This window comes from Trichechus manatus, unplaced genomic scaffold (assembly GCF_000243295.1).
Source record: "Trichechus manatus latirostris isolate Lorelei unplaced genomic scaffold, TriManLat1.0 scaffold00137, whole genome shotgun sequence".
In the NCBI taxonomy this organism is placed as follows: Eukaryota; Metazoa; Chordata; class Mammalia; order Sirenia; family Trichechidae; genus Trichechus; species Trichechus manatus.
Genome location: NW_004444073.1, coordinates 1,821,780 through 1,846,440, shown reverse-complemented (window position 1 = coordinate 1,846,440; position 24,661 = coordinate 1,821,780). Strand labels below are relative to the sequence as shown.

The following is a 24,661-nucleotide window of genomic DNA, read 5'->3' as shown; positions in this document are numbered from 1 at the left end:
AAAATGAAATATCACGTCTCATGTACAAGGATGGCTATAATTAAAAGAAACAAAAAAATGAAAAGAATAAGTGCTGAGAAGGATGTGGAGAAACTAAATTCTCATACACTGTTGATGGGAATATAAAATGATACAGCTGCTTTGAAAACCAGTCTAGCAGTTCTTCAAAAAGTTACACACAGAATTATGATGTTGTTGTTATTAGTTACCACTGAGTCAATTCCTACTCATGGTGACCCCATGTGTGTCAGAGCAGAACTGTGCCCCACAGGGTTTTCAAGGCTGTGACCTTTCAGAAGCAGAGCACCAGGCATGTCTCCCGAGGCACCTCTGGGTGGGTTCGAACTGCCAACTTTTTGGCTAGTAGTTGAGCACTTAACCATTTGTACCACCTAAAGACTCCTTTGAATTACTGTACTGCCCAGCATTCCATTCCATACCCCAAAAAAATGAAAACATATGGCCACACAAAAATTTGTACCCAATTGTTCACTGCATCATTATTTATAACAGCCGAAAGGAAGAAAACAACTCAAATGTCCATCAACTGATAAATAAAAAGTAGTATATCCATACTATGGAGTATTATTCAGCAGAAAAGAAAGAAGGAAATGAAGTATTGATTCATGCTACAACATGAATCAATCTAGACATTATGGGAAGTTAAAGAAGCCAATCATAAAGGGCCATATATTATATGATTCTATTTATATTAAATACCCAGAATAGGCTAATCCATAGAGACAAAAAGTAGATTGGTGACTGCCTAGGGCTAGGGGTGCAAGGAGGAGGTTGGAAGGAAATGGGGAGTGACTGCTAATGGGTATAGGGTAGTTCTTTTTGGGGTGATGAAAATGTTCAAGAATTAGTGGTGATGGTTATGTAACTAAATATATTGAAAACCACCAAACTGTATTAAATGGATGAACTGTATGGCATGTGAATTACATCTCTATATCAATAAAGGCTTTTTTTTTTAAAAGTAATAATCAAATAGCACAACATAAAAAAACCATTAATCCAGAAAATGAAAAATCTCTCTATATAAAACTTTCAGCATTGTCTTGCATGATACAACATAAACTTCCTGAGAAATCTCAGCATTCTGCTGAATGATCTGCTTTCTGTGTACTTGATCATCTTGTTTACTGTTTAGCAATCTGGAAATGTGACCATCGATTTCAAGCCATTTCAATAGTCATGTGCTAAAAAACTATCTCCCTTCTCAGCTGCAGTTTCCACTGAATAAAAAACTATACACAACGAGAACACTAATACAATATGAGGCAGGGTGATGATGTGGAAAGGCTGGAAGTCAGGAGACCTGGCTTTGCGTTAGGGTCCTACCATTTACTGACTGTATGATCTTAGCTATGTCATTTTATCTCTCTCGGGTTTAGTTTCTTCCCTGGCAAATGGAGATGAAAATCTTTGTCCTACTTACCTCACAGGGTTGTTGTGAGGATGAAATCAGAGAAAAGAGAAAATGGCCGTGACTGTGTTTTGTAATCTATATCCCATGTAACTATACCCTATTTAAACTTCAGAAGAAGACTGCTGGGTTTTAATTTTAGAATTTAAGGTAACTGAATTGCCCTCCCACATTTTTTTTTAAAGCTAAAAGGGAAAGTTTTTAATGAACCTGACAACATTCAATGTAAAAGAACTTCTCTTCATCAAAAAACACTGTATAATGAAAAGATGAGCCATAAACTGGGAGAAGCTATTTGCAACACATTAGTATCTAAAATATATAAATAACATCTAGACATGAATAAGGACAAAAAAATGTATATTAAAACCATAAGGAAACACCACTTAACGTTCACCACCTCAAGTTCTGGAAATGATGACAAGCTACTGTATTTAGTATTTAGTGTTGGTGGGAGAACATACTGCTGAGTGGAGTTAAAAAAAAAAAAAAAAACCACTGCTTGCAAGTGAATACATATAGTATGGTTTCACTTAAATGAAGTTCAAAAATTTACAAATTCATACATTAAACACATAACAAAACCATAAAGAAAAACAAGGTATAAAAGCATCATTCAGTGATTATCTCAGATGAGCACACCAGAAAATTTTAATGTTCTTAAACTGGTTCGATGTATCATTATTCTTGATATCTAACACGTATTTTATAAATAATTCTTTGAAACTATTCTACAGTTAGTAAACACAATTTTTAAAGAGTCCAGATATCCTCTCTGACTCTAAGTACCCAAAACAATTTGCTAGTAATTTCCCAGAAATGGTATTTTGGCTCAACAGCCTGGAGAGAATACTTCATAATACTTACATCTGGGCAACTTCTGGCAACCCAGCCCTTTTGGAAATTTATTTAGTATATTATTAACAAAAGGCTATAACTGCTAATCAAGGAGCAATCTTTTTTTTTTTTAATTATCATACTTTAGATAAAGGTTTATAGAACTAGCTTCTCATTAAACAATTAGTACACATATTGTTTTGTGACATTGGTTACCAATCCCAAGATATATCAACACTTTCCCCTTCTTGACCTTGGGTTCCCTATTACCAGCTTTCCTGTCCCCTCCTGTCTTCTAGTCCCTGCCCCTGGGCTGGTGTGCCCATACAGTCTCATTCTGTTTTGTGGGCCTGTCTAATCTTTGGCTGAAGGGTGAACCTCAGGAGTGACTTCATTACTGAGCTAAAAGGGTGCCCAGGGGCCGTACTCCCAGGGTTTCTCCAGTCTCTGTCAGGCCAGTAAGTCTGGGCTTTTTTTGTGAATTGGAATTTTGTTCTACATTTTCTCCAGCTCTGTCCGGGATCCTCTGTTGTGATTCCTGTCAGAGCAGTCAGTGGTGGTAGTCGGGCACCATCTAGTTGTGCTGGATTCAGTCTGGTGGAGGCTGTGGTAGTTGCGGTCCACTAGTCCTCTGGATTAATCTTTCCCTTTTGTCTTTGGTTTTCTTCATTCTCCCTTGCTCCATATGGGGTGAGACCAGTGGAGTATCTTAGATGGCCGCTTACAAGCTTTTAAGACCCCAGACGAGACTTACCAAAGTAGAATACGGAACATTTTCCTTATAAACGATGTTATGCCAAATTAGCTAGCTATTCCCCGAGACCACGGTCCCCAGCCCTCAGCCCAGTAATTTGGTCCCTCAGGGAGTCTGGATGTGTCTATGGAGCTTCCATGACTTTGCCTTGGACAAGCTGTGCTGACTTCCCCAGTATGATGTATTGTCTTACTAAGGGGCAATCTTTAAGATGAGTCTTGGAATATTCAACAATTAGCATGAAGTATGATACATTTTTTTATATTTTATTTTTCTTGTTGTTGAGAATATACACAGCAGAACATATACCAATTCAACAGTTTCTACATGTATAATCCACCACTGACTTTTTATTCAAGTTAATGTTTTTCCTGGCTTGCTAATTAATATGCAATCCCAATCCTCTCTTCATCTCTTCCCTCTTTTCAGGAAATACTAAAATCTAGAACTTTTCCAAAAAAAAAAAAAATCCAGTAACTCCTAGGAGATCATACAGTCCTTTAAGCCAGTGTTTTCTAAACTGATTTTTGTGGAAAAGAGGTGAACAAGATACCATTTTTTAAAGGATTTCATGACAAAACAAATTTGGAAGATACTGGATTTAACAAAGTCAAACAAAAGACTCTTCCAAGCTTTTATGATGATACCAAGTGTGGTGAGTGTTTTCTTCCCCTTTGGTTTTCTAACTCCAAGTCTTTGCACATGTCATTATAATACTTTACTCTGCCTCCTTTAGCCACCCTTTGAAGTCTTCTGTTCAGCAATTTCACTTCGTCAGGAAAGAAAGACCAAAATGGATGTCAGAAGAGACTCTGAAACATGCTTTTGAATGTCAAGTAGCTATAGCAAAGGGAAGAAACAATGAACTAAAAGAGGTGAACAGAAGATTTCAAAGGGTGGCTTGAGAAAACAAAGTAAAGTATTATAATGACATGTGCAAAGACCTGGAGTTAGAAAACCAAAAGGGAAGAACATGCTCTGCATTTCTCAAGCTGAAAGAACTGAAGGAAAAATTCAAGCCCCCGGCTGCAATATTGAAGGATTGTATGGAGAAAAAACATTAAATGACGCAGGAAGCATCAAAAGAAGATAGAAGGAATACACAGAGTCACTATACCAAAAAGAATTGGCCGACGTTCAACCATTTCAGGAGGTAGCACATGATGATCAGGACTCGATGGTACTGAAAGAAGAGGTCCAAGCTACACTGAAGGCACTGGAGAAAAACAAGGCTCCAGGAATTGACGGAATACCAACTGAAATGTTTCAACAAATGCATGCAGCGCTAGAAGTACTCACTCATCTATGCCAGGAAATTTGGAAGACTGCTACTTGCCCAATCGACTGGAAGAGATTCATATTTATGCCTATTCCAAAGAAAAGTGATCCAACAGAATGCAGAAATGATCTAGAAATATCATTAACATCACACACAAGTAAAATTTTGCTGAAAATCATTCAAAAGCAGCTGAAGCAGTACATCGACAGGGAACTGCCAATGTTGAAACTCAAGCCAGATTCAGAAGAGGACATGGAACGAGGGATATCATTGCTGGTATCAGATGGATCCTGGCTGAAAGCACCGAATACCAAAAAGATGTTTACCTGTGTTTTACTGACTATGCAAAGGCATTAGACTGTGTGGATCATAACAAATTATGGGTAACAATGCAAAGAATGGGAATTCCAGAACACTTAATTGCACTCAGGAGGAACTTGTACGGAGATCAGGTGGCAGTAGGTCAGACAGAACAAGGGGATACTGTGTGGTTTAAAGTCAGGAAAGATGTGTGTCAGGGTTGTATCCTTTCACCATACTTATTCAATCTGTATGCTGAGCAACAGATCTGAGAAGCTGGATTGTATGAAGAAGAATGGGGCATCAGGATTGGAGGAAGACTCATTAACAACCTGCATTATGCAGATGACACAACCTTGCTTGCTGAAAAGTGATGATGATCTGAAACACTGATGAAGATCAAAGACTACACCTTTCAGTATGGATTACACCACAACATAAAGAAAACACAACTGGACCAATAAGCAACATCATGATAAATGGAGAAAAGACTGAAGTTGTCAAGGATTTTATCTTACTTGGATCCACAATCAACACCCATGGAAGCAGCAGTCAAGAAATCAAACAACACATTGCATTGGGCAAATGCGATGCAAAAAACCTTTTTAAAGTGTTCAAAAACAAAGATGTCACCTTGAAGACTAAGGTGCGCCTGACCCCAACCATGGCGTTTTCAACTGCCTCATATGCATGCAAAAGCTGGACAACGAATAAGCAAGACCGAAAAAGAACTGATGACTTTGAATTGTGGTGATGGTGAAGAATATTCAGTATACCACAGACTGCCAGAAGAATGAACAAATCTGTCTTGGAAAAAGTACAGCCAGAATGCTCCTTAGAAGCAAGGATGGCAAGACTATGCCTCACATACTTTGGACATGTTTTCAGGAGGGACCAGTCCCTCGAGAAGGACATCATGCTAGGTAAAGGGTCAGCAAAAAAGAGGAAGACTCTCAACGAGATGGATTAACACAGTGGCTGCAACAATGGGCTCAAGCGTAACAGTGATTGTGAGGATGGCGCAGGACCAGGCACTGTTTTGTTCTGTTGTACGTAGGGTCACGATGAGTCGGAACCTACTGGATGACACCTAACAACAACAACAAAGTGTGGTGAGTCTTGGAGATGAATACAATATTATGTGTTTTCCAACTTACATGGCCACTTTTCTCATGAAGAAGTTTGAAAATGCTTATTTCAGGTAAACATGAGATACAAACACACACACACACACACACTGTGGTATTTTGAGATTTTCAGAATGAAAAGCAAAATTCCAAATACTGAATGAATTTTTCAAAGGTGGCTATTGCTTCTTGGTAGCAAATTAGGTATATAAATATCTGTGATTAGTCAATCAGATCTATTCCAAGGCATTGTAGCCACATCCTTGATGGACAGTAGAACCCAGGTCACACACCCAAACACCTGTAGCTGCAAGCTGCAGTAACCACTGTGTAAAGCTGCTGGGTATAAGACACCTGGGAGAGGCAAAAGGAGAGAATCTTTACATTTCAATGTTTCAAAAAACATTGTGCTAGCCAAAGAAAACTTATATGCAGGCTGAACCTGACTCTTGGGCCACAAATTTAGATCCTTTGTTTATAAAACACTTCACTAAATGTCTAGCATACCATCAATGAGGATCATCCATTCATCTAGTCATTCACTCATTCATTCATTCATTTACCTTTATGGTCACATTCTGTTTGCCAATCACTGCTACTATTATTCATTTTTATATTTTTAGAATCTAAGTCCTGTGCTACATTAGACTCACAGAAAAGACATACAGATATAATGTAGTAATACTCTGACAGAAACTAAAATGTTGTGAGATCACAGAGAAAGATAAATAGAAGTGGGGGATTAGAGGAAATAGAGGGTATCCCAGACAAAAGAGAATACTATTGCTGAAAGCATACAGAAACTGAAGAAAGTAAAATACAGCTTAGTTTGACAAGGCTGTAGTGTTCCCGGGCTGGGCAGGCACCAGGAGACTCACTTACTCGGTGCCAGGAACCGTGCTAGATTTCTGGGAGGAGTTAAAATAAAATGTACTTTTACCAAGGAGCCAAGTGTAGTGGTAAAGACAAATGAGACACTTAAGGATGAGAAGAGTGTGATCATTGCTATACCAGACATTTTGCACAAGCTGCTGAGGGAGCATAGAGCTGACTTTGGAAAAGTAAGCATGAGTCAGATCATGAAAGATCAAAGGCCTTGTAGGCCATGCTAAAAATTATGGGTTTTATCCTGAATCATGGGGAGCCCTAAAGTTTTTCAGAAAGGAGCTGACATGACCAGATTTGCACCTCAGAAAGATCACTAACAGCAATGGGGAAAGCAGGAGAGAGGCAGGAGGCATCAAAAATACTTTTGCCAATAATCTAATTTCCTTTATAATGAACTGCAAACTATGACCAGATTATAATAAAAAGAAAAACATTTCAAAAAATTATATTCTACACATGCAAGACCCAGGAGATAAACAGATCTGAGACACAGTCCGCCTCCAATGAAGGAACAAGTGAAAGAACACAGCCGGGCAAAAAGAGATGTCACCTTCAGTCTACTCTCCCTCCGTTGGTTCTTCTTTCCAATTTTTGTGTTGTCAGGGCAGGGGGTAGTATGGATGTATACAACGGTCAGTGGGAACACGTGAGGGTAACCACTAGCAGGATATTTATACACAGTTTAGTACTGCAAACTTTTCTTCCACCATTTACAATGGAAAAAGCAGATATTCAAGCAGTTTGGTAGGAAAGACACTGTTAAGATGAAAACCTGAGAACAGACGTATTAGGCAAGCTTTTAAAGGCAAATCCACAAACATTGTTTCAATGAGTCATCAAGGTTAAACCTTCTTCCAAGGACATACAATCAGATTCGGATGTTTCCATCTCTGATCTGTAAGAAAATCTTTCTTGTTATTAGGTTAAGAAATGACCCCACTTCTCCAACCTAATACACAAATCTATTATGGAATATATTAAACTCAAAACAATCTTTAAAAATCTTATGACTTCAGGGTATCTGTGAAAGGTCTGCAATTCACCAAAAAGAAAACTGAGCAATCTAGTGGGAGGTATAAAGAAGGCTTCCTTTTTCCTCTCCTCTAATGTTTTGACAACTAGATGTTTACAAAAATAAAACACTACTAGTACAATTATAAATTAGCCTTAAACAATTTTATGTCAGGACATCCTGCGATCAGTGAAGGCATTTGATTTCTAATTAGTTTTTTCCTATCAAAAAACGAAAATGGACTGTTGAAATGGCCAATGTTTTGTTACCTATATATTTACAATAAAAATTTTTAAAAAAAGAAAAAATGAGCATTTAACAATGGATTACTGATCCCAGTTACACTATAAAGTTGAAAACCATGAGACTGGACCCCATCAGTTCAACAGTCAAGTGCTCAAATGGTAACTGAAAGGCTGGCAATTCGAACCCAGTCAGAGGCTCCGTGGAAAGACCTGGTGATCGGCTTCCTTAAAGATTACAGTCAAGAAAACCTTACAGAGCGCTTCTACTCTGTCACATGGGGTCACTAAGAGTCAAAAATCAACTCCGTGGCACCAACAACATTTTGCTAATCGCTGGTCCTGATAAAACTGAACTTATTATGCTTAACAGAATTGGTGAGTAAACCTCAGTGGTAGCAACCTGGGAAGCCAAAGGATAAACTGGCCCACAGACAAGTTTTCATTGGTCTGGACAGCTTTTGTTTAACTGAATTAGTTGTTAACATTTATAAGCTGAAATACTTCACATAAAATTCAGGTTTCCACTTTCTCTTGAAAACCCTGAAGATGTGGTAACACTGAACACAAACCGTGGCTCAAGATAAATAACTGCTCTCTGGTTTCCAACTTGCTACTGCGCTCAACCAGCTCCCTGCAATCATTTATGGTTCCTGCCCGGATCCTGCAGGCCTATATCCTGACTACAGAAAGTGTGCCAACTAGGAAGACGAAAATTAGAACTTACTTCCTAACACAACGAAGTTAGTCTATCTAGGTGCTTGCTTTGAATATCTGAAAGCTCTAAACGAAAATGCACTGTCTGCCATAGAATGTTGTGTGCTGTTGTTTTGGTGCAGGAAAAAAAGCAGCTTATCAGAATCAGAATCCATTATTTTCTGTACTTTAAATACCCCTGAGATTTTATAAGAACTTTACCAAGTTACACCTGATAGCATAGAATCATTAACTTCCACCATATAAGTAATAAAATTTTTGGACACTATATTGACATAAGAACAGTTTTTCACTTCAATACAGAATATATTAAATATCAACCACCTTAACTGTTAAAGTGGTTGATATTTCACGTCTGATAGAAATGGCTTTTGTGAGAGACATCAGACACCTTTTTAAAAATGAACTGTTTCTTACAGCTTTCTCTTCCAACCCCCATCCACAACTACACTCTTGTCCTCATGGACATATTTCCCTACAAGAAATCCAGAGTATGTCATTCTTAACGTTTTATTATTAGTAATCCCATATGCTTGTCTCTTTGTCAAATTAAGAGTTTGTGCCCTCAGGCTCCAGGCAGTCTGAACCCCAGCTTGCTCTGAGGCATGCAGTGCTTCCAGAATGCGCCTTGTCTAGCTTTCCTTCAAGATGCTGCAGCATTTCTGGTGACGGGCTAACCTTACAAATGAATAATGTTAACATGTAATCTCCTGAGAGTTCATTCAAACAGCTGCTTTTTGTCAACAATGCCTCAGTACTATTTTTGTTTCTCACACTGGGGGAGATTAGGGAGATTCCAGAGAATCATGGTAAGATGCTCCTTGTTTATTCTGAAAGCATATATTTTACTTGAAGAAAAGCAAATTTCATTTTTCTATATTAAAATAAGGCTACCTTATGAAGTGTAACGTAAAAATTGTACGAATTTAAGGTAAAACATATATTTGTTCCCATCCTGACTCTCTTGGTGACTCCTCGCATACCTCTGCTGTTCCCTCTTGGAAAAGTTTGAAAAGCATTCTCCTGAGTTGGCAAGTGGAATATACAATGCAGAAAGAACTACATTCAAATGGTTAATTTTTTCATTAGGTTTTGCTAAAGAAACAAATTTCACTTATTTGGAAAATTAACTTGAGCAAGCCAAACTATTTGCAAACTATTATACTGCATTAATAAAGCACTGTTATCTGAAGTGAAAAAATTTTTAGTTAACACGACTGGTGGAAACTCTGAACTTTTCTGTAACTAATGTGTGTGTGGAAGAAGAGCTAAGTATTTTTACAAAATAAATGACATAACCAGATATATAATGTGACATGCAATGGGAATTTGATTCAATCAGCCACACTGTTTTTGGACTAGATACTTAAGAGAGATGTGTGTGGTCCTAGAAGGGGCTCTCAAGGATCATTTAGTCCATTTTCCTTAATTTATAGATGAGGACACTGAAGCACAGACACTGTACGACAATTACATGAATATGAAGGGCGGGGGCAAAAGTAAAAATATAAACACTTTTCCTGCACCACAGTGCGCAGGCGAAATTTCAGAGGTCGAGTCCATCTCTCTCCTGCAGGGCAAGAGCCTACCCATCAATTATAAATCAAAGAGGTCCTAGAACTCCTTAGCATGGATGGGGAGACCTAAAGGGGATGGCCAGAGTCTGAGCAGTGCCTCAAGTCCACTGTGGTAGACTTATGTGCGCCTGGGAAGTCCAGCGTCATTCTGCCAATCTGTGCACTGAAGAGGACCAGTCATCCTCCAACAATACAGATCACTTGCTTCCGAAGGATCCAGATTGTGAAACTCAGTAGACTGTCAGCTGGGGGTTGGCAAGGTCTTGCTGGTGAAGGCCAGAGACCATGGGGCTACTTGGCCATTCTGTCCCCTTGGGAAGCACATTTCTCAGAGTCCTGGAGAGCAGCCCTGAAGCTGCTGCTTTAGCTTCACAGCCGGGGAGGGGAAGGATGTATGACATCATGTCATAATTCACGCAGATGCTGAATAGGAATTTAAGCAGTTTCAGGGAGACCTTGTTCTGATGAATTTCTTTAAATAGTTTCAGCTGTAGATATGGCATTTGTTGAGAGCATTCTCACCGACGGTGCATGTAAGGTAGTGGCCACAGCTAGGACTGCTGGTGCTATTTAGAAGTCTCAAGCAACTCAACTATGGGGGTTTTATCTCCTGAAGCTGGAACTGGGTTAAAATAAAGATTGCAGGGCCACAGGCCAACCAGTATCAATTCTCAATCTGTGGGGCTGATGATGCTCCCTAATTGCCTTGCAGGGAGATGAGGGTACATTCACTTTGATCTAACAGTGGGAAATTTCTTCCCAACTGGCCAGGCTAGGGTAGGACACCAAATTAAAGAATATTGGTAAATAAATTTTGGCTATCTTTTTCAGGAGCTAAAAAAGCAAATGGCATTCTTACAATTATCATACATTTTAAATTTGTAAAAGCTCTGTTCAATCAAATGCAATTTGACACACACAAAAACCTCATGTGTAAGAATGACTGCCAAGATAAAAATAAAAGCTTATCTTTTCATTTTGCTTATTACAGGCCAAGCACTATGCCTAATGCTATATATGAGCTAAGCATTATCTCATTCAATCATCAAAATAACCTTCTCTTCACTCCATTTTGCACATATGGGAACCTAAGTGTTTAATCATTATGTTAACACTCCCATCCAAAAAATCTAACTGTGTATTACTGACTTGTCCATTCAAGGCACAATCTCAGCCTAATTAAATAAAAAGCGAGTACCCATTTAAAAATACAAAAACAGTAGAAAAGATTTCTTCTAACAAAAGAATAAAGTACCAAGATTAAAAATATTTAAATCTTAAAATAAGCTTTTACATAATAGCTTCAAAAGACCGGTCAGATTCCACGTTATATATGATAAACCGTAAAAAATCTGCTGGCCACAAGTCCAAAGAACTGTACTGTGTTGTCAGTAAAAATGCTAAAATAGGGCATGCACCATAGGCAAATGGAACCACGCATTTTACCTATCATACGAACAGATCTTCAGTCACTCACAATACATTGCAAAAATCTGTACAAAGTTAATTTAACCAAATGTAGTCTGCTTTTATGATTTCAAAACTATGCCCTAAAAGTAAACAAGATACAATTTCTCCTCAAATACTTAAATGGATATATGGAGTTTATTACAGCACAAAACTAGGTGCTCAGTGTCTAAATTGAGGAATCTCGAAAGAAAATATTCACATCATTCATATCATGATTTGCTAACCTTGAGGATAATTTTTAAAATCCCATTATTTCCTTCTCTAAATGAGTTCTTAAGTATTTATATGATAATTAACAATTTTAGTAAAGCATTAACAAGTTCATGGGCAAGAATCAAGTTCTCAAAACTGTCTATAAGAGCCTAAACAAGCTGGAAATGTAATACAAAAGGGAGAACCAGAGAGTGCATACCTCATATAAGGCATTCAAAATCAATTAGACCACAAAAATGTAAGTGGACTGCACACTTGTCTGTGGGCTGGCTACTAGGCCACAAGTATGTAACTCCCAACGGAAAGCTTGGAATCAGAATTCAGTTTCTCCCTAATAGTTGCTTCCTGACAGTCTTTACAGATTTTGATTAGGGCAAAGTAGTTTATGTATAGGTTATGGCACTCGCCTGGAGATTTCTTGACACACAACTACATGCCCTCGGTGAAAGCTGACTATAACACCTAAATGATTGGATTCTTTAAAAATGTGTCTTTTACTTATTTTTTCTTTTATGCTTGTAAGACTGCAACTGTCTTAGCTACATACAAATGAAACATCACTACTGGAGTGGCATTTTACCTGCTTAAGGAATCGGTCAGAAGCTTGGCTGTGCTTGGCTAACACACTTGGCAGAGCAGGATTAGCATATTCAAACTGAGGATTGTAGGTATAGTCAGACTTGAAGAACCTGAATTTTTCTTTCTCCAAGTTGGTGGGCTTTATAGCAGTCAATATACAAAATTTCTTTCCAGAAACGTCATCTTTTTCAAAACTTCTAGACAGCTGAGGCTGCTGCTTTGGCTTTGGAAGAGTGGAGAAATGACGCCGTTTGACCTTGTTTCTGGGCTTAGGTGGCAGCACTATGCTGTTCCCTGCAACAGAGATATCATAGGTGAACTTTACAGGACTTGACACTGAACTCGTGACAAAAACAGCAGGCCGCCTCTCTAGGCAGTACCAGCTACCACTGCTCATCTCAGGCACTGGGACTTTCATCTTGCGAAGATCTTTTTTACGAGAAGAGCTAGGAGATTTGATGGGTTTTCTGTATCGTTTGTAGTAGGTACAGGAAGACTGTTTTTGGGACTGATGCTTTTTCTCTTCTTTACTCTGCAGGAAGACATTGTAGCTACTGGTTCCAGTTGTGAAAATGTCCTTTAGCACTCCAGGGGATAAATGCGGGATGCTTCTTTTGCTGTGAATGACCAATGAATCTTCAGCATTTAGAATAGACGTTTTAGCAAGTTCTTGCTTGGGCCAGTGAAGCTTTTCTGCGTTAAAAAACAATCAAAACAAAAGAAATAACAGAGATACCAGATGAAGCAAGTTGCTTATTATCTGAAAAGCATTCTGAAGGTTCTGTAAACTTTACAGTTTTTCAACAAGCTTTAGAAAAAACATTCCAAATACTAAAAGGGTGGATTACTAATTATACTAGTCATGCTGTCATAGCAGACACTGTCACTTCTCTTATATGAGTGTACACATGCTAAATTAGCTTCAAAAATCTCAGCTTCAAACCTTGTAGATGATCAGTCTAACATAGGTGTAAGATAACACACAAATACATTCATATTTACAAATTATTTGAGTACGCAACTCTAACAAAGAAGGTGAATTTCAGAGAAAGTATATACAGTATTGCCAAAAGTAAAATTCCAAAGCACTTTCAAAGCCATAACAATCTTGGAATTTGGCACTGTATATAAATAGCCATTGGTAAAAAGGACAATGCCCTATCTCAAAAATCATTTTTAATATCAGATAGATGATATATGTGTGTTTACGCATGTTTTAGTATGTCCTCGATATTAATAACTGGTTAATTTTCTTAATAATTCTAGGCTATAGATTAAGATGAAAGAAAAACAAGTTTGTTTTTTCTTCCTGGCAAATTTGAAAACCTTTTTTAATTACTATTACACAGATTCTAGTATACCAAATGGCAAGTTAAGGAGAGGTCAACTCTGCCTTGCGATCTCACAAGTGCTTTATACAGGTAAGAATCACTTGATACACTGCTGCTCATGCACGTTATTTAAAATAGTGTTTATTCAAACAATAACACATATAATTCAACCATGTATACAAGACTAAATGGGCACACCAGCCCAGGGGCAAGGACAAGGCAGGAAGGGACAAGAAAGCTGGATGAATGGAAATGGGGAACCCAAAGTCGAGAAGGCAAGAGTGTTGACACGTCGTGAGGTTGGCAAACAATGTCACCAAACAGTATGTGTATGTATTCCCTGTATAGTGAGAAACCAATTTGTTCTGTAAACCTAAAGCACATGAAAAAAATAAATAAAATTGTATTTATTTGTAATAAAAAAAAATATCAAAACCAAATCTGTTGCCGTCGAGTTGATTCCAATTCATAGTGACCCTATAAAATGGAGCAGAACTGCCCCATAGGGTTTCCAAGGAGAGACTGGTGGATTCGAACTGCCGATCTTTTTTGATTAGCAGCCAAGCTCTTAACCAAATATATGAACTACTATTAATTGGGCACATGGCTCTGAGAAGCATCTGTATAAATACATTGCTTTCAACCAGCTAATTTTAATTCTGAAGGCAAGGCATTCTACGAATATTTAAATAATAATACAAAGTAGTACATTATTAAATGTGAAAAACAAAACATACAAACAATCTAGAGTTCAAAGAAGGAAGAGAGCAATGTGAAGAAAGATTTCAGGTACAGCTTTAAGAATATCCAGACTCAATTCCAAACTCACAGTCTGTAGAGTTTGCTAAATACTGCTCATCTGAACAAGACTCTGACCTGTGACCGAGTCTGCCTAGAAACCTTTTCCGAATCCTTCCTGTACATGTGACACATTATGATTCTCTCAACTAGTTCTCTTTTCCAAAGCTTACAGAACCTTATGCCTCTAGCCCTCAACCTTTAGCTCCTACCATGGAGGCAGTTTCAATGCTAAATGACTTGGGTAGCTGGCCTCACAAAAGAGACATTTTATTTCCTTTCACATTTTTGAAAATTGTTTATTGACATACATCCGTTATTCACTCATTCAAGATTCAGCATTCAGGGATCCTTTCTATAAGCAGCAGTAATAATTAAATAATAATAACAATAAAAGCAGCCACAATCTTTTTTTATTGTGCTTTATGTGAAGGTTTACAGAGCAAGTTAGTTTCTCATTAAACAAGGACTACACATATTGTTTTACGACATTAGTTGCCAGCCCCGCAACATGTCAACACTCTCCCCTTCTAGACCCTGGGTTCCCCATTTCCATTTGTCCAGCTTTCCTGTCCCCTCCTGCCTTCTCATCCTTGCCCCTGGGCTGGTGTACCCATTTAGTATTGTATACATGGTTGAGCTACGTGCTTACTGTTTGTTTCATGGGCCTGTCTAATCTTTGGCTGATGGATGAACCTCAGGAGTGACTTCAGTAGAGTTAAAAGGGTGTCTGGGGCCATACTCTCAGGGTTTTATCCAGTCTCTGTCAGACCAGTAAGTCTGGTCTTTTTTTGTGTTTGAATTTTGTTCTACGTTTTTCTCCAGCTGTCCAGGACCCTCTATTGTGATCCCTGACAGAGCAGTCGGTGGTAGCTGGCAGCCACCATTTTTTAACATTTATGTTTGGGATTTCACCAAGAACTATACTTGTTACATCACTTAAGCTTCAGAGATGTTAAGTAATTCGCTCAAGGTTATGTGACCAGAAAACAGTAGGCAGCAAACTGTGAATGCAGGTGTCTCTGATTATAGCCCATGCTCACTCTATTATGTATGGTCATTCGTTCAGATAGCAACAAATACTCAGTATTAAGTCTCCTACATGCACAGCACTGTTAACTTTTCTTCCTCTGTTTAGGACACGGCATCGCAGTCATACATGGTAATTTGAATAACTGAAAGTCTAGTCTAGCACTGGGACCATGTTTTATACAGCTCTATCTTCCCAACATTTAGCATGGTTATCTGGTAAGCATTCAATAAATGTTCACTGAATGAATAAATGAATGATCCTAAACGTGCCATTTTCAAACCATTCTGGATAAACAGATACTTGTAGTTCTGGGACCATTCTAAATTTCTGTGAGGAGATCACTGCAGAAGTGGAAATACAACAAAGAAGACCCTACACCAGTGGTCCTCCACCAGGGGTGGTTCTGCCCACTAGGAGACATTTGGCAAGGTCTGAAGACACTTCTGGTTGTCACAACTGGGGGGAGAGGGGGAGGAAGGAGACAGGGCTACTGGCATCCAGTGGATAGAAACCTGGGATGATGCTAAACATCCTTCAATGTACAGGACAGCCCCACCACAACAAACAAATAGAACTCTGCCTAAATGTTAATTTTAAAGCTTCGAGGTCATAGGGTTTAGGGTGAAGAAACAGTACCAGGTCAAAAGTGAGGACAATAAACCAAGTATGTTAGGTACTTTAAAGTCCTTTTATTTACATTTCTAGGCCAGTATGTGAAATCTGAACTCTGGTACCTACAAAGATCATTAAAGAATAAATATAAAAGTATGAACTTGCAGGGGCTAAACAAATGCTAAATAAACTGTAATGGACAAGTTTTGAGGAAGAAGCTAAATTGCACAGTGTCATGTGGAAGGTGGATTGTACAAAGAGGCAATTCAATGAACGTTAAAGACTTGACCAGCCAAAAATAAACAGAACAAATAAAACTTTTATCACAAGCTGGGAGGTCCCAGTTCCTCAGGGGTTCCAGACGTTAAGTGAGGCCGACTGATGGTCAAAACTGGGCAGGCTGAGCAAACATAAGGAACACCAGGGCACAGACTGTAGCCTAAATGCCCAAGAACAATGTCAGTTTCCCTAAAAAGACACCACATGTTTAGGACACAATAGGTGGTAATGAAAGGAAGACTGAAATAGACACTAAAAGGGAAAGAGTAAGAGAACCGAGATAAGAATAAGGTTATCATAAGCCTAGAGAAGTCGGGCAAGGACTAGGTGCAGGCAGGAAGGTAAAGGGAGGTAATCAGCTTCTTTTCTCATTTGATCTTCATAATAAAAACGGAAACAGCTACATTAAATTAAAATCAATTAATACAACTACTCTGAAGATTTCCTAATTTGATGGTTCATTGTATGTATACTGTGCTGATTTAAAACAATGTATCTATTCAATATAAAAGTGCTTTCTTTGGTTCATAAGAGTAGCTCTATGACCAAGGAGCTGAGCTCACAGAATTCTTTTGCTTTGTCATAAAGCATCAGTAACTTCCAAATTCATAATTTTTTCCTGTCTCAACCAACCTTAACACTTCAGGATACTAAAAAAAAAAAAAAAATTCAAGGAGGAGTGGAGGGTGGGAGAGGTGTGATGGTGTGTGTATGACAGAATGCCCAGGAGCTGCAGCATTTCAGTTCACTTGCTAATTATCTACCTGGGAGACTTCGCATCAGTTCATTTTAAGCTCCATCTGCTGTGTGGGTATGCCAATGGTGTACTTATTTGATAAACGCCAATCCTGCCAAATGCTGGATAGCCTGTGAAGTTCACAGAAGTGGGGCCATGTGGTCCTTCAAACAACTCATACAAGATGGATGTAAACTAATTTCCCAGAATCTCACTGATCTTACTTTAACTGTATTAAGAAGTATTAGAAAACCTAAATACTGTTTTTGTGATTCTATTTTTAAATTCTTTTTAGACTGTTTTTAAATTGTACTTTAGATGAAGGGTTACAGAGCAAATCAGTTTCTCACTGAACAGTACAAACACATATTGTTTTGTGATACTGGTTGCCAACCCGACATGTCAACACTCTCCCTTCTTGACCTTGGGCTCCCTATTACCAGCTTTCCCATCCCCTCCTGCCTTCTTGTCCTTGCCCCTGGGCTGATGTGCCCATTTAGTCTCGTTTTGTTTTACGGGCCTGTCTAATCTTCAGCTGAAAGGTGAGGCTCAGGAGTGACCTCAGTACTGACCTAAAACGCTATCCAGGGGCCATACTTTCAGGGTTTCTCCAGTCCTGTTTTTGTAATTTTAAATGCTATTGTTTGCTTTATGAAAAAATTTTAAGTTTTGAACATGCAAAAGATTAACAGTAAAAGGCTGATAAAAAGATTTTCAGTTGTCTACCCTATTTACTGGCGTCCCTGGGTGGTGTAAGAGGTTAATGTGCCCAGCTCCTAACCAAAAGTTTGGAGGTTTGAGTCTACCCAGAGGTGCCTTGGAAGAAAGGCTTGGTGATCTACTTCTGAAAAATTAGCCATGAAAACCTTATGGAGCACAGTTCTATTCTGACACACATGGCATCAAGGGCAATGGGTTTTTTTTTTTTTTTTTTAACACAATCTATTAAAGACTGTCCTATTTCCCTGACTCCTTTTTCCTGGAAAATTAAAACTTTTTAAACATAAGCAGACTTCTATGGGAGAAGCATAACTCATTCCCCTCCCCCCCCGAAAAGCAGTAAGGTAATTAAAAATTATACTTTCTCATATCAAAGGCAATCACTATTTAATGCAGCATGTCAGCCATCAGCAATCTGTTTCACTACAACCTAGGAGTACAACCATGGAGTAAACGAACAATAATTTTAGTTGGTCAGAGAGATCATTTACCCCAACCTGATTACCCATAATGAGGAAAAAAAGGACAGTAATATTACCACATTAAAATAGATACCCAGTATATTCACAAGTAGGTGAATATACTGAAATTACCAACACAATGAAAGCTTAATATGTATCTGGAACAGAAGAAAAGAATACCAGGATTCCTGGCTTCCATTCCTAGCTCTTTCAATGACCTCTCTGTAATATTAGCCTAATCACTAAACCCATCACTGCCTCATGTTCCTCATCTCAAAGAAGGGAGGGGGTGGAGGGGACTCACTAAACTCTTAGTATTTCATCTGTGAATAGATGATGTCTCATAGTAATTATGAAGTCCCTGGCTGAATGGAAGATTAGACCAACAGAAGTAAGACCTGGTGGAAAATACTAAAATTAACCAATTTTGACCTACAAAATGGCAATTTCATATGGTTCACAAATACTTCCGAAATGTGAGACTCCGGGATAATTTTACACCACAGAAAGACAAATTGCTTGATTACAAAAAGAAAAGGCAAAATAAAACAGAGTACATACTGTATAATTCCATTTACATGCAGCTCAAAAACAGGCAAAACTATTCCACGGTATTAGAAGTTAGAACAGTGGTTACTTTGGAGGACCGGTTACTGCCTGAGAAGGAGCCCCAGGGAGCCTACTGGGTGCTGGAAATCTTCTGTATCTTGTTCTGGGCAATGATCACATATGTAGAAATTCATCAGGCTGCACATTTAAGACTACTACACTTTGTATTATGGTATATATATCAAAAAAATCAGTATCTTTAGAAACATTTAACGCCCAAATCCTTTGCATTATAAAATCTTTAAATTTAACAGCACCCAATGTAGTTTATCCAGTATCAGTAAGAAAAAGATGAAAAGGCAGTGCTAATGTCAGTCAGGAATTAAAACATTTGACTGTATTTCAGGATTCTTAAAATGTTCACAGTCCCAGTTAGCACTTCTGTGTTATTCTCTTAGCAATGATGATTCTTACAATGTGATACTGGTTTTTGTGTGGGTTTTTTGGTCATAAAATTTTCTTTTTTTTTTTTTTTACAGCTAGAAATATGCAGGGTATTCCATAATGCCAAAAAAAAAAAAAAAAAAAAGATGGTAAAAGAATCAGCATTAAATACCATCTAAAAACAACAGTGAATGCGGCAGCAAACACACTTTCCCATGGCTTTTCAGTTGGGATGAAGACACAACACCTAACCACAGCATATAGGATCATCCATGGTCTGGTCATGCTGCCTCTTTAGCCTCACTGCTTCCACGTTAGCCTCCTTTCATTTTGTCAATCTGTCACAGTCACCATGCTCTCTCCAGACATACCACTTCCACACACTGCTCCCTAGGTTTGGAGAGTCCTCCATTCTCCTTTTTAAATTCCTACTCGCCCTTCAGTTCAAATGTCACTTTTTCAGGAAGTCTTCTCTCTCTCATTCAAAGCACTTGCCATGGTTGCAATTTTACATGTTTGTAGGGTAAGTCTACTAATGATGGTCTCCCCAACACTAAAATTATAAGCTCCACTACAACAGACATGTGTTTGCTTTTGCTCACTTACTATCCTACATATGAAAGAGTGACCTGAGAGGTAGCCAAGGGAAGAGAGTATTTGAGAGGGAAAAAGTAGAGGATTTGGATACCTGAAGACCGAGGAAAATATCATCTTAGGGAGGAAAGAAAATTAAACTATTAGTGATGTTGAAGACAAGTTTTAAGGGCAAGTGCCTTGTCCTGTAGGACAAACAAGAGCTATGTGCCTAGGTGTTTTCATCTTGTATGGCCAAATACTGGCCTTAAGAACACTTTTTTCCAGATGATTCATTAAGCACTTCTCATATTACATACAAAATGTAGCCAATAAGAAATCATAAACTAATATAATCTTGTATTATTTTTTGCTTTTGACAGCATTTTGTTCCTCAATCAATAATCTAGTTTTGAAAACAATTTTATATTCAAGTAAAAATACGGTTATCCCAGAAAAAAAAAATTATTTAGACTTGTCTGTGATAAAAATTTAAACACCAACACCTTGAGTAAACTATCAGATAATGTAAGCTTAAATGAGATCTTTTTTTTTTGAACATTTTATTGTGTTTTAGGTGAAAGTTTACACAGCAAATTAGTTTCCCATTCAACAATTTATACACAAATTGTTCCGTGACATTGGTTGTCATCCTGTAATTTGTCAGCACTCTCCCCATTTCCATCTGTCCAGTTTCCCTGCCCCTCCTTGCCTTCTCATCTTTGCTTTTGGGCAAACGCTACCCTTTTGGTTTCACACAGTTGACTGTTCTAAGGAGCACATTCCTCATGGGTGCCATTGTTTATTTTATAAGCCAATCTATTGTGTGGCTGAAAGGTGACCTCTGGGAGTGGCTTCAGTTCCAGATTAGAAGGGTGTCTTAGGGTGACAGTCTTGGGGGTTTCTCCAATCTCTGGCAGTCCAGTAAGTCAAGTCTTTTTTATGAACTTGAGTTTTGTTCTACATTTTTATCCCATTCTAACTGGGATCTTCTACTGTGTTTCTGGTCAGAGCGATAGGTAATGGTAGCCAGGCACCATCTAGTTCTTCTGGTCTCAGGCTAGAGAAGGCTGTGGTTCATGTGGGCCATTAGTCCTATGGACTAATTGTTTCCTTGAGTCTTTGGTTTCCCTCACTCTCCTTTGCTCCAGATGGGAAGAGGCCAATAGATGTATCTTAGATGGGCATTCAGAAGATTTTAAGACCCCAGACACTACTTACCAAACTAGGATGCAGAAGGTTATCTTTATGAACTTGTTATAATTGACCTAGATGTCCCCTGAGACTATGATCTGGAGCCTTCAAACCCAGTAACTTGGTCCCATGAAGTGTTTGGATATGTCTAGGAAGTTTCCATAACTATGGCCCCTATGTATTATATATATGAATATATATGCTGCACAAATATGTATATACAAATGCCCACAACTGTACCTATATATGCACGTGTACCTACTCCTGTACGCCCTTCCACTCCTATACAGCATATATATTTATCTATGTAACTGCTCACAAATTTTTGGTTGTAATTACTGTTGTTGCAGAACTGTATATGTGATAGCATTTACTGTAGTTGTTCTTTATTCTTGCATACCTCTCAGTGTTTACCTTGGTCACGTTTTGCTGACTTCCCCCATATTGTATATTACCTTTCCCTTCATCAGAATTAACACGTACCTACTATCTAGTAAGTGATTCTCCCTCCCTCCTCCTCTCATCCCTGGTAACCATCAAAGGTTGCTCTCCGTGTATAAACCTATTCTTGACTTTTTCTAGAAGTGGTATCATGCAATATTTGTCCTTTTATGTTTGACTTATGTCATGGATTGAACTGTGTCTCCCAAAAATATCTGTCAACTTGGCTGGGTCATGATTCCCAGTATTGTGTAACTGTGTACCATTTTGTAATCTGATGTTACTTCCTTACGTATTGTAAATTCAATCACTATGATCTAGTAAGATGGATTAGCGGCAGTTATACTGATGAGGTATTCACGATTGGACAGTGTCTTAAGCCAATCTCTTTTGAGATACAAAAGAAAGAAGCAAGCAGAGACACATGGGAACCTCATACCACCCAGAGAGCAGCGCCCAGAGCAGAGCACATCCTTTGGACCTGAGGTTCCTGCGTAGAGATGCTCCCAGACCAAGGGAAGACTGATGTATCACAAAGACCTTCCTCCAAAGCCAACGGAAAAAGCGTTCCCCTGGAACTGATGCCCTGAATTTGGACTTGCAGCCTTTGGACTGTGAGAGAACACACTTCTCTTTGTTAAAGCCATCCACTTGTGGTATTTCTGTTAGAGCAGCACTAGATGACTAAGACAACTGATTTCACTCAGCATCATGTCCTCCAGATTCATCCATATTATAAGACGTTTCATGGACTCGTCATTATTCTTTATTCTTTGGTAGTATTCTGTGTGTGTACAATTTCTTTATCCATTCATCTATTGACAGACACTTAGGTTGCTTCCATCTTTTTGCTATTATAAATAATGCTGCAATGAATACAGGTGTGCCTATGTCTATTTCTATCACTGCTCTTATATCTCTAGGCTATATACCTAGGAGTAGGATTGCTAGATCACGAAGTATTTCTATTTCTAGCTTTTTGAGGAACTGCCATACCGTTTTCCATAGTGGTTGTACCATTTTACAACCCACTAACTGTGTATACCCCCTTGTGTCTGTCAGTCTGTTGTACTGTGAGGGCTTGCGTGTTGCTGTGATGCTGGAAGCTATGCCACCAGTACTCAGATACCAGCAGGATCACCTATGGTGGACAGGTTTCAGCTGAGCTTCCAGACTACAACGGACTAGCAAGAAGGAGCCGACGGTCTACTTTTGAAAAGAATTAGCCAGTGAAAACTTTATGAATAGCAGCGGAACATTATCTGATACAGTGCCGGAAGATGAGCCCCCCAGGTTGGAAGGCACTCAAAAGACAAGTGGGGAAGAGCTGCCTCCTCAAAGCAGAGTCGACCTTAATGACGTGGATAGTCTAGCTTTCAGGACCTTCATCTGCTGATGTGGCACAACTCAAAATGAGAAGAACCAGATGCAAACATCCATCAATAATAGGAACGTGGAATGTACAAAGTATGAATCTAGGAAAATTGGAAATCATCAAAAGAGAAATGGAACGCATCAACATTGATATCCTACGCATTAGTTAGCTGAAATGGACTGGTATTGGCCATTTTGAATCGGACAACCACATGGTCTACTATGCTGGGAATGACAACTTGAAGAGGAATGGCGCTGCATTCATCATCAAAAAGAACACTTCAAGATCCATCCTGAAGTACAACACCATCAGTGATAGGATAATATCCATAGTCTACAAGGAAGACCAGTTAATACGACTATTGTTCAAATTTATGCACCAACCACTAAGTCCAAAGATGAAGAAACTGTGTTTTTATCAACTTCTGCAATCTGAAATTGATCGAACATGCAATCAGGATGCACTGATAATTACTGGAGATTGGAATGCGAAAGGTGGAAACAAAGAAGAAGGACCAGTAGTTGGAAAATATGGCCTTGGTGATAGAAATGATGCCAGAGATCGCATGATAGAATTTTGCAAGACCAATGACTTCTTCATTGCAAATATCTTTTTTCACCAACATAAACGGCGACTATACACATAGACCTCACCAGACGGAATATATAGGAATCAAATCAACTACATCTGTGGAAAGAGACAATGGAAAAAAGCGCAACATCATCAGTCAGACCAAGGCCAGGGGCTGACTGCGGAACGGACCATCAGTTGCTCATATGCAAGTTCCAGCTGAAACTGTAGAAAATTCCAAGTCCACAAGAACCAAAGTACAACCTTTAGTATACCCCACCTGAATTTAGAGTCAAGAATAGATCTGACGCGTTGAACACTAATGACCAAAGACCAGACGAGTTGTGGAATGACATCAAGGACATCATATATGAAAAAAGCAAGATGTCATTAAAAAGAAAGAAAAGACCACAATGGATATCAGAAGAGACTCTGAAACTTGCTCTTGAACGTCAAGGAGCTAAAGCAAAAGGAAGAAATGATGAAGTAAAAGAACTGAACAGAAGATTTCAAAGGGCGGCTCAAGAAAACAAAAGTATTATAATGACGTGCAAAGAGCTGGAGATAGAAAACCAAAAGGGAAGAACATGCTCAGCATTCCTCAAGCTGAAAAAACTGAAGAAAAAAATTCAAGCCCTGAGTTGCAAAAGTGAAGGATTCTACTGGGAAAATATTAAACCATGCAGGAAGCATCAAAAGAAGATGGAAGGAATACACATAGTCATTATACCAAAAAGAACTGGTTGACGTTCAACCATTTCAAGAGGCAACATATGATCAGGACCTGACGGTACTGAAGGAAGAAGTCCAAGCTACACTGAAGGCACTGGTGAAAAACAAGGCTCCAGGAATCGACGGATATCAATTGAGATGTTTCAACAAATGGATGCAGCCCTGGAAGTGCTCACTCGTCTATACCAAGAAATTTGGAAGACAGCTACCTGACCAACCAACTGGAAGAGATCCATATTTATGCCTATTCCCAAGAAAGGTGATCCAACCGAATGTGGAAATTATCAAACAATTTCATTAATATCACACTCAAGTAAAATTTTGCTAAAGATCATTCAAAAGCAGCTGCAGCAGTATGTCAACAGGGAACTGCCAGAAATTCAGGC

The 24,661-nt window shown here is 38.6% G+C and overlaps 1 protein-coding gene across 3 annotated transcripts in view; it reads right to left on the bottom strand.

Moving 5' to 3' along the window:
- MATCAP2 (microtubule associated tyrosine carboxypeptidase 2) overlaps positions 1-24,661 on the bottom strand; it is an 81,560-nt gene that overhangs the window by 17,940 nt on the left and 38,959 nt on the right. For 2 of the 3 annotated variants that reach the window (XM_023739576.1, XM_004385304.3), the window contains one exon: positions 12,429-13,120. In XM_023739576.1, the coding sequence (XP_023595344.1) occupies positions 12,429-13,120 (692 nt within the window). Of the gene's footprint in view, positions 1-12,428; positions 13,263-24,661 lie in introns of those variants that run through there. The other variant, XM_004385305.3, reaches the window with a different exon arrangement.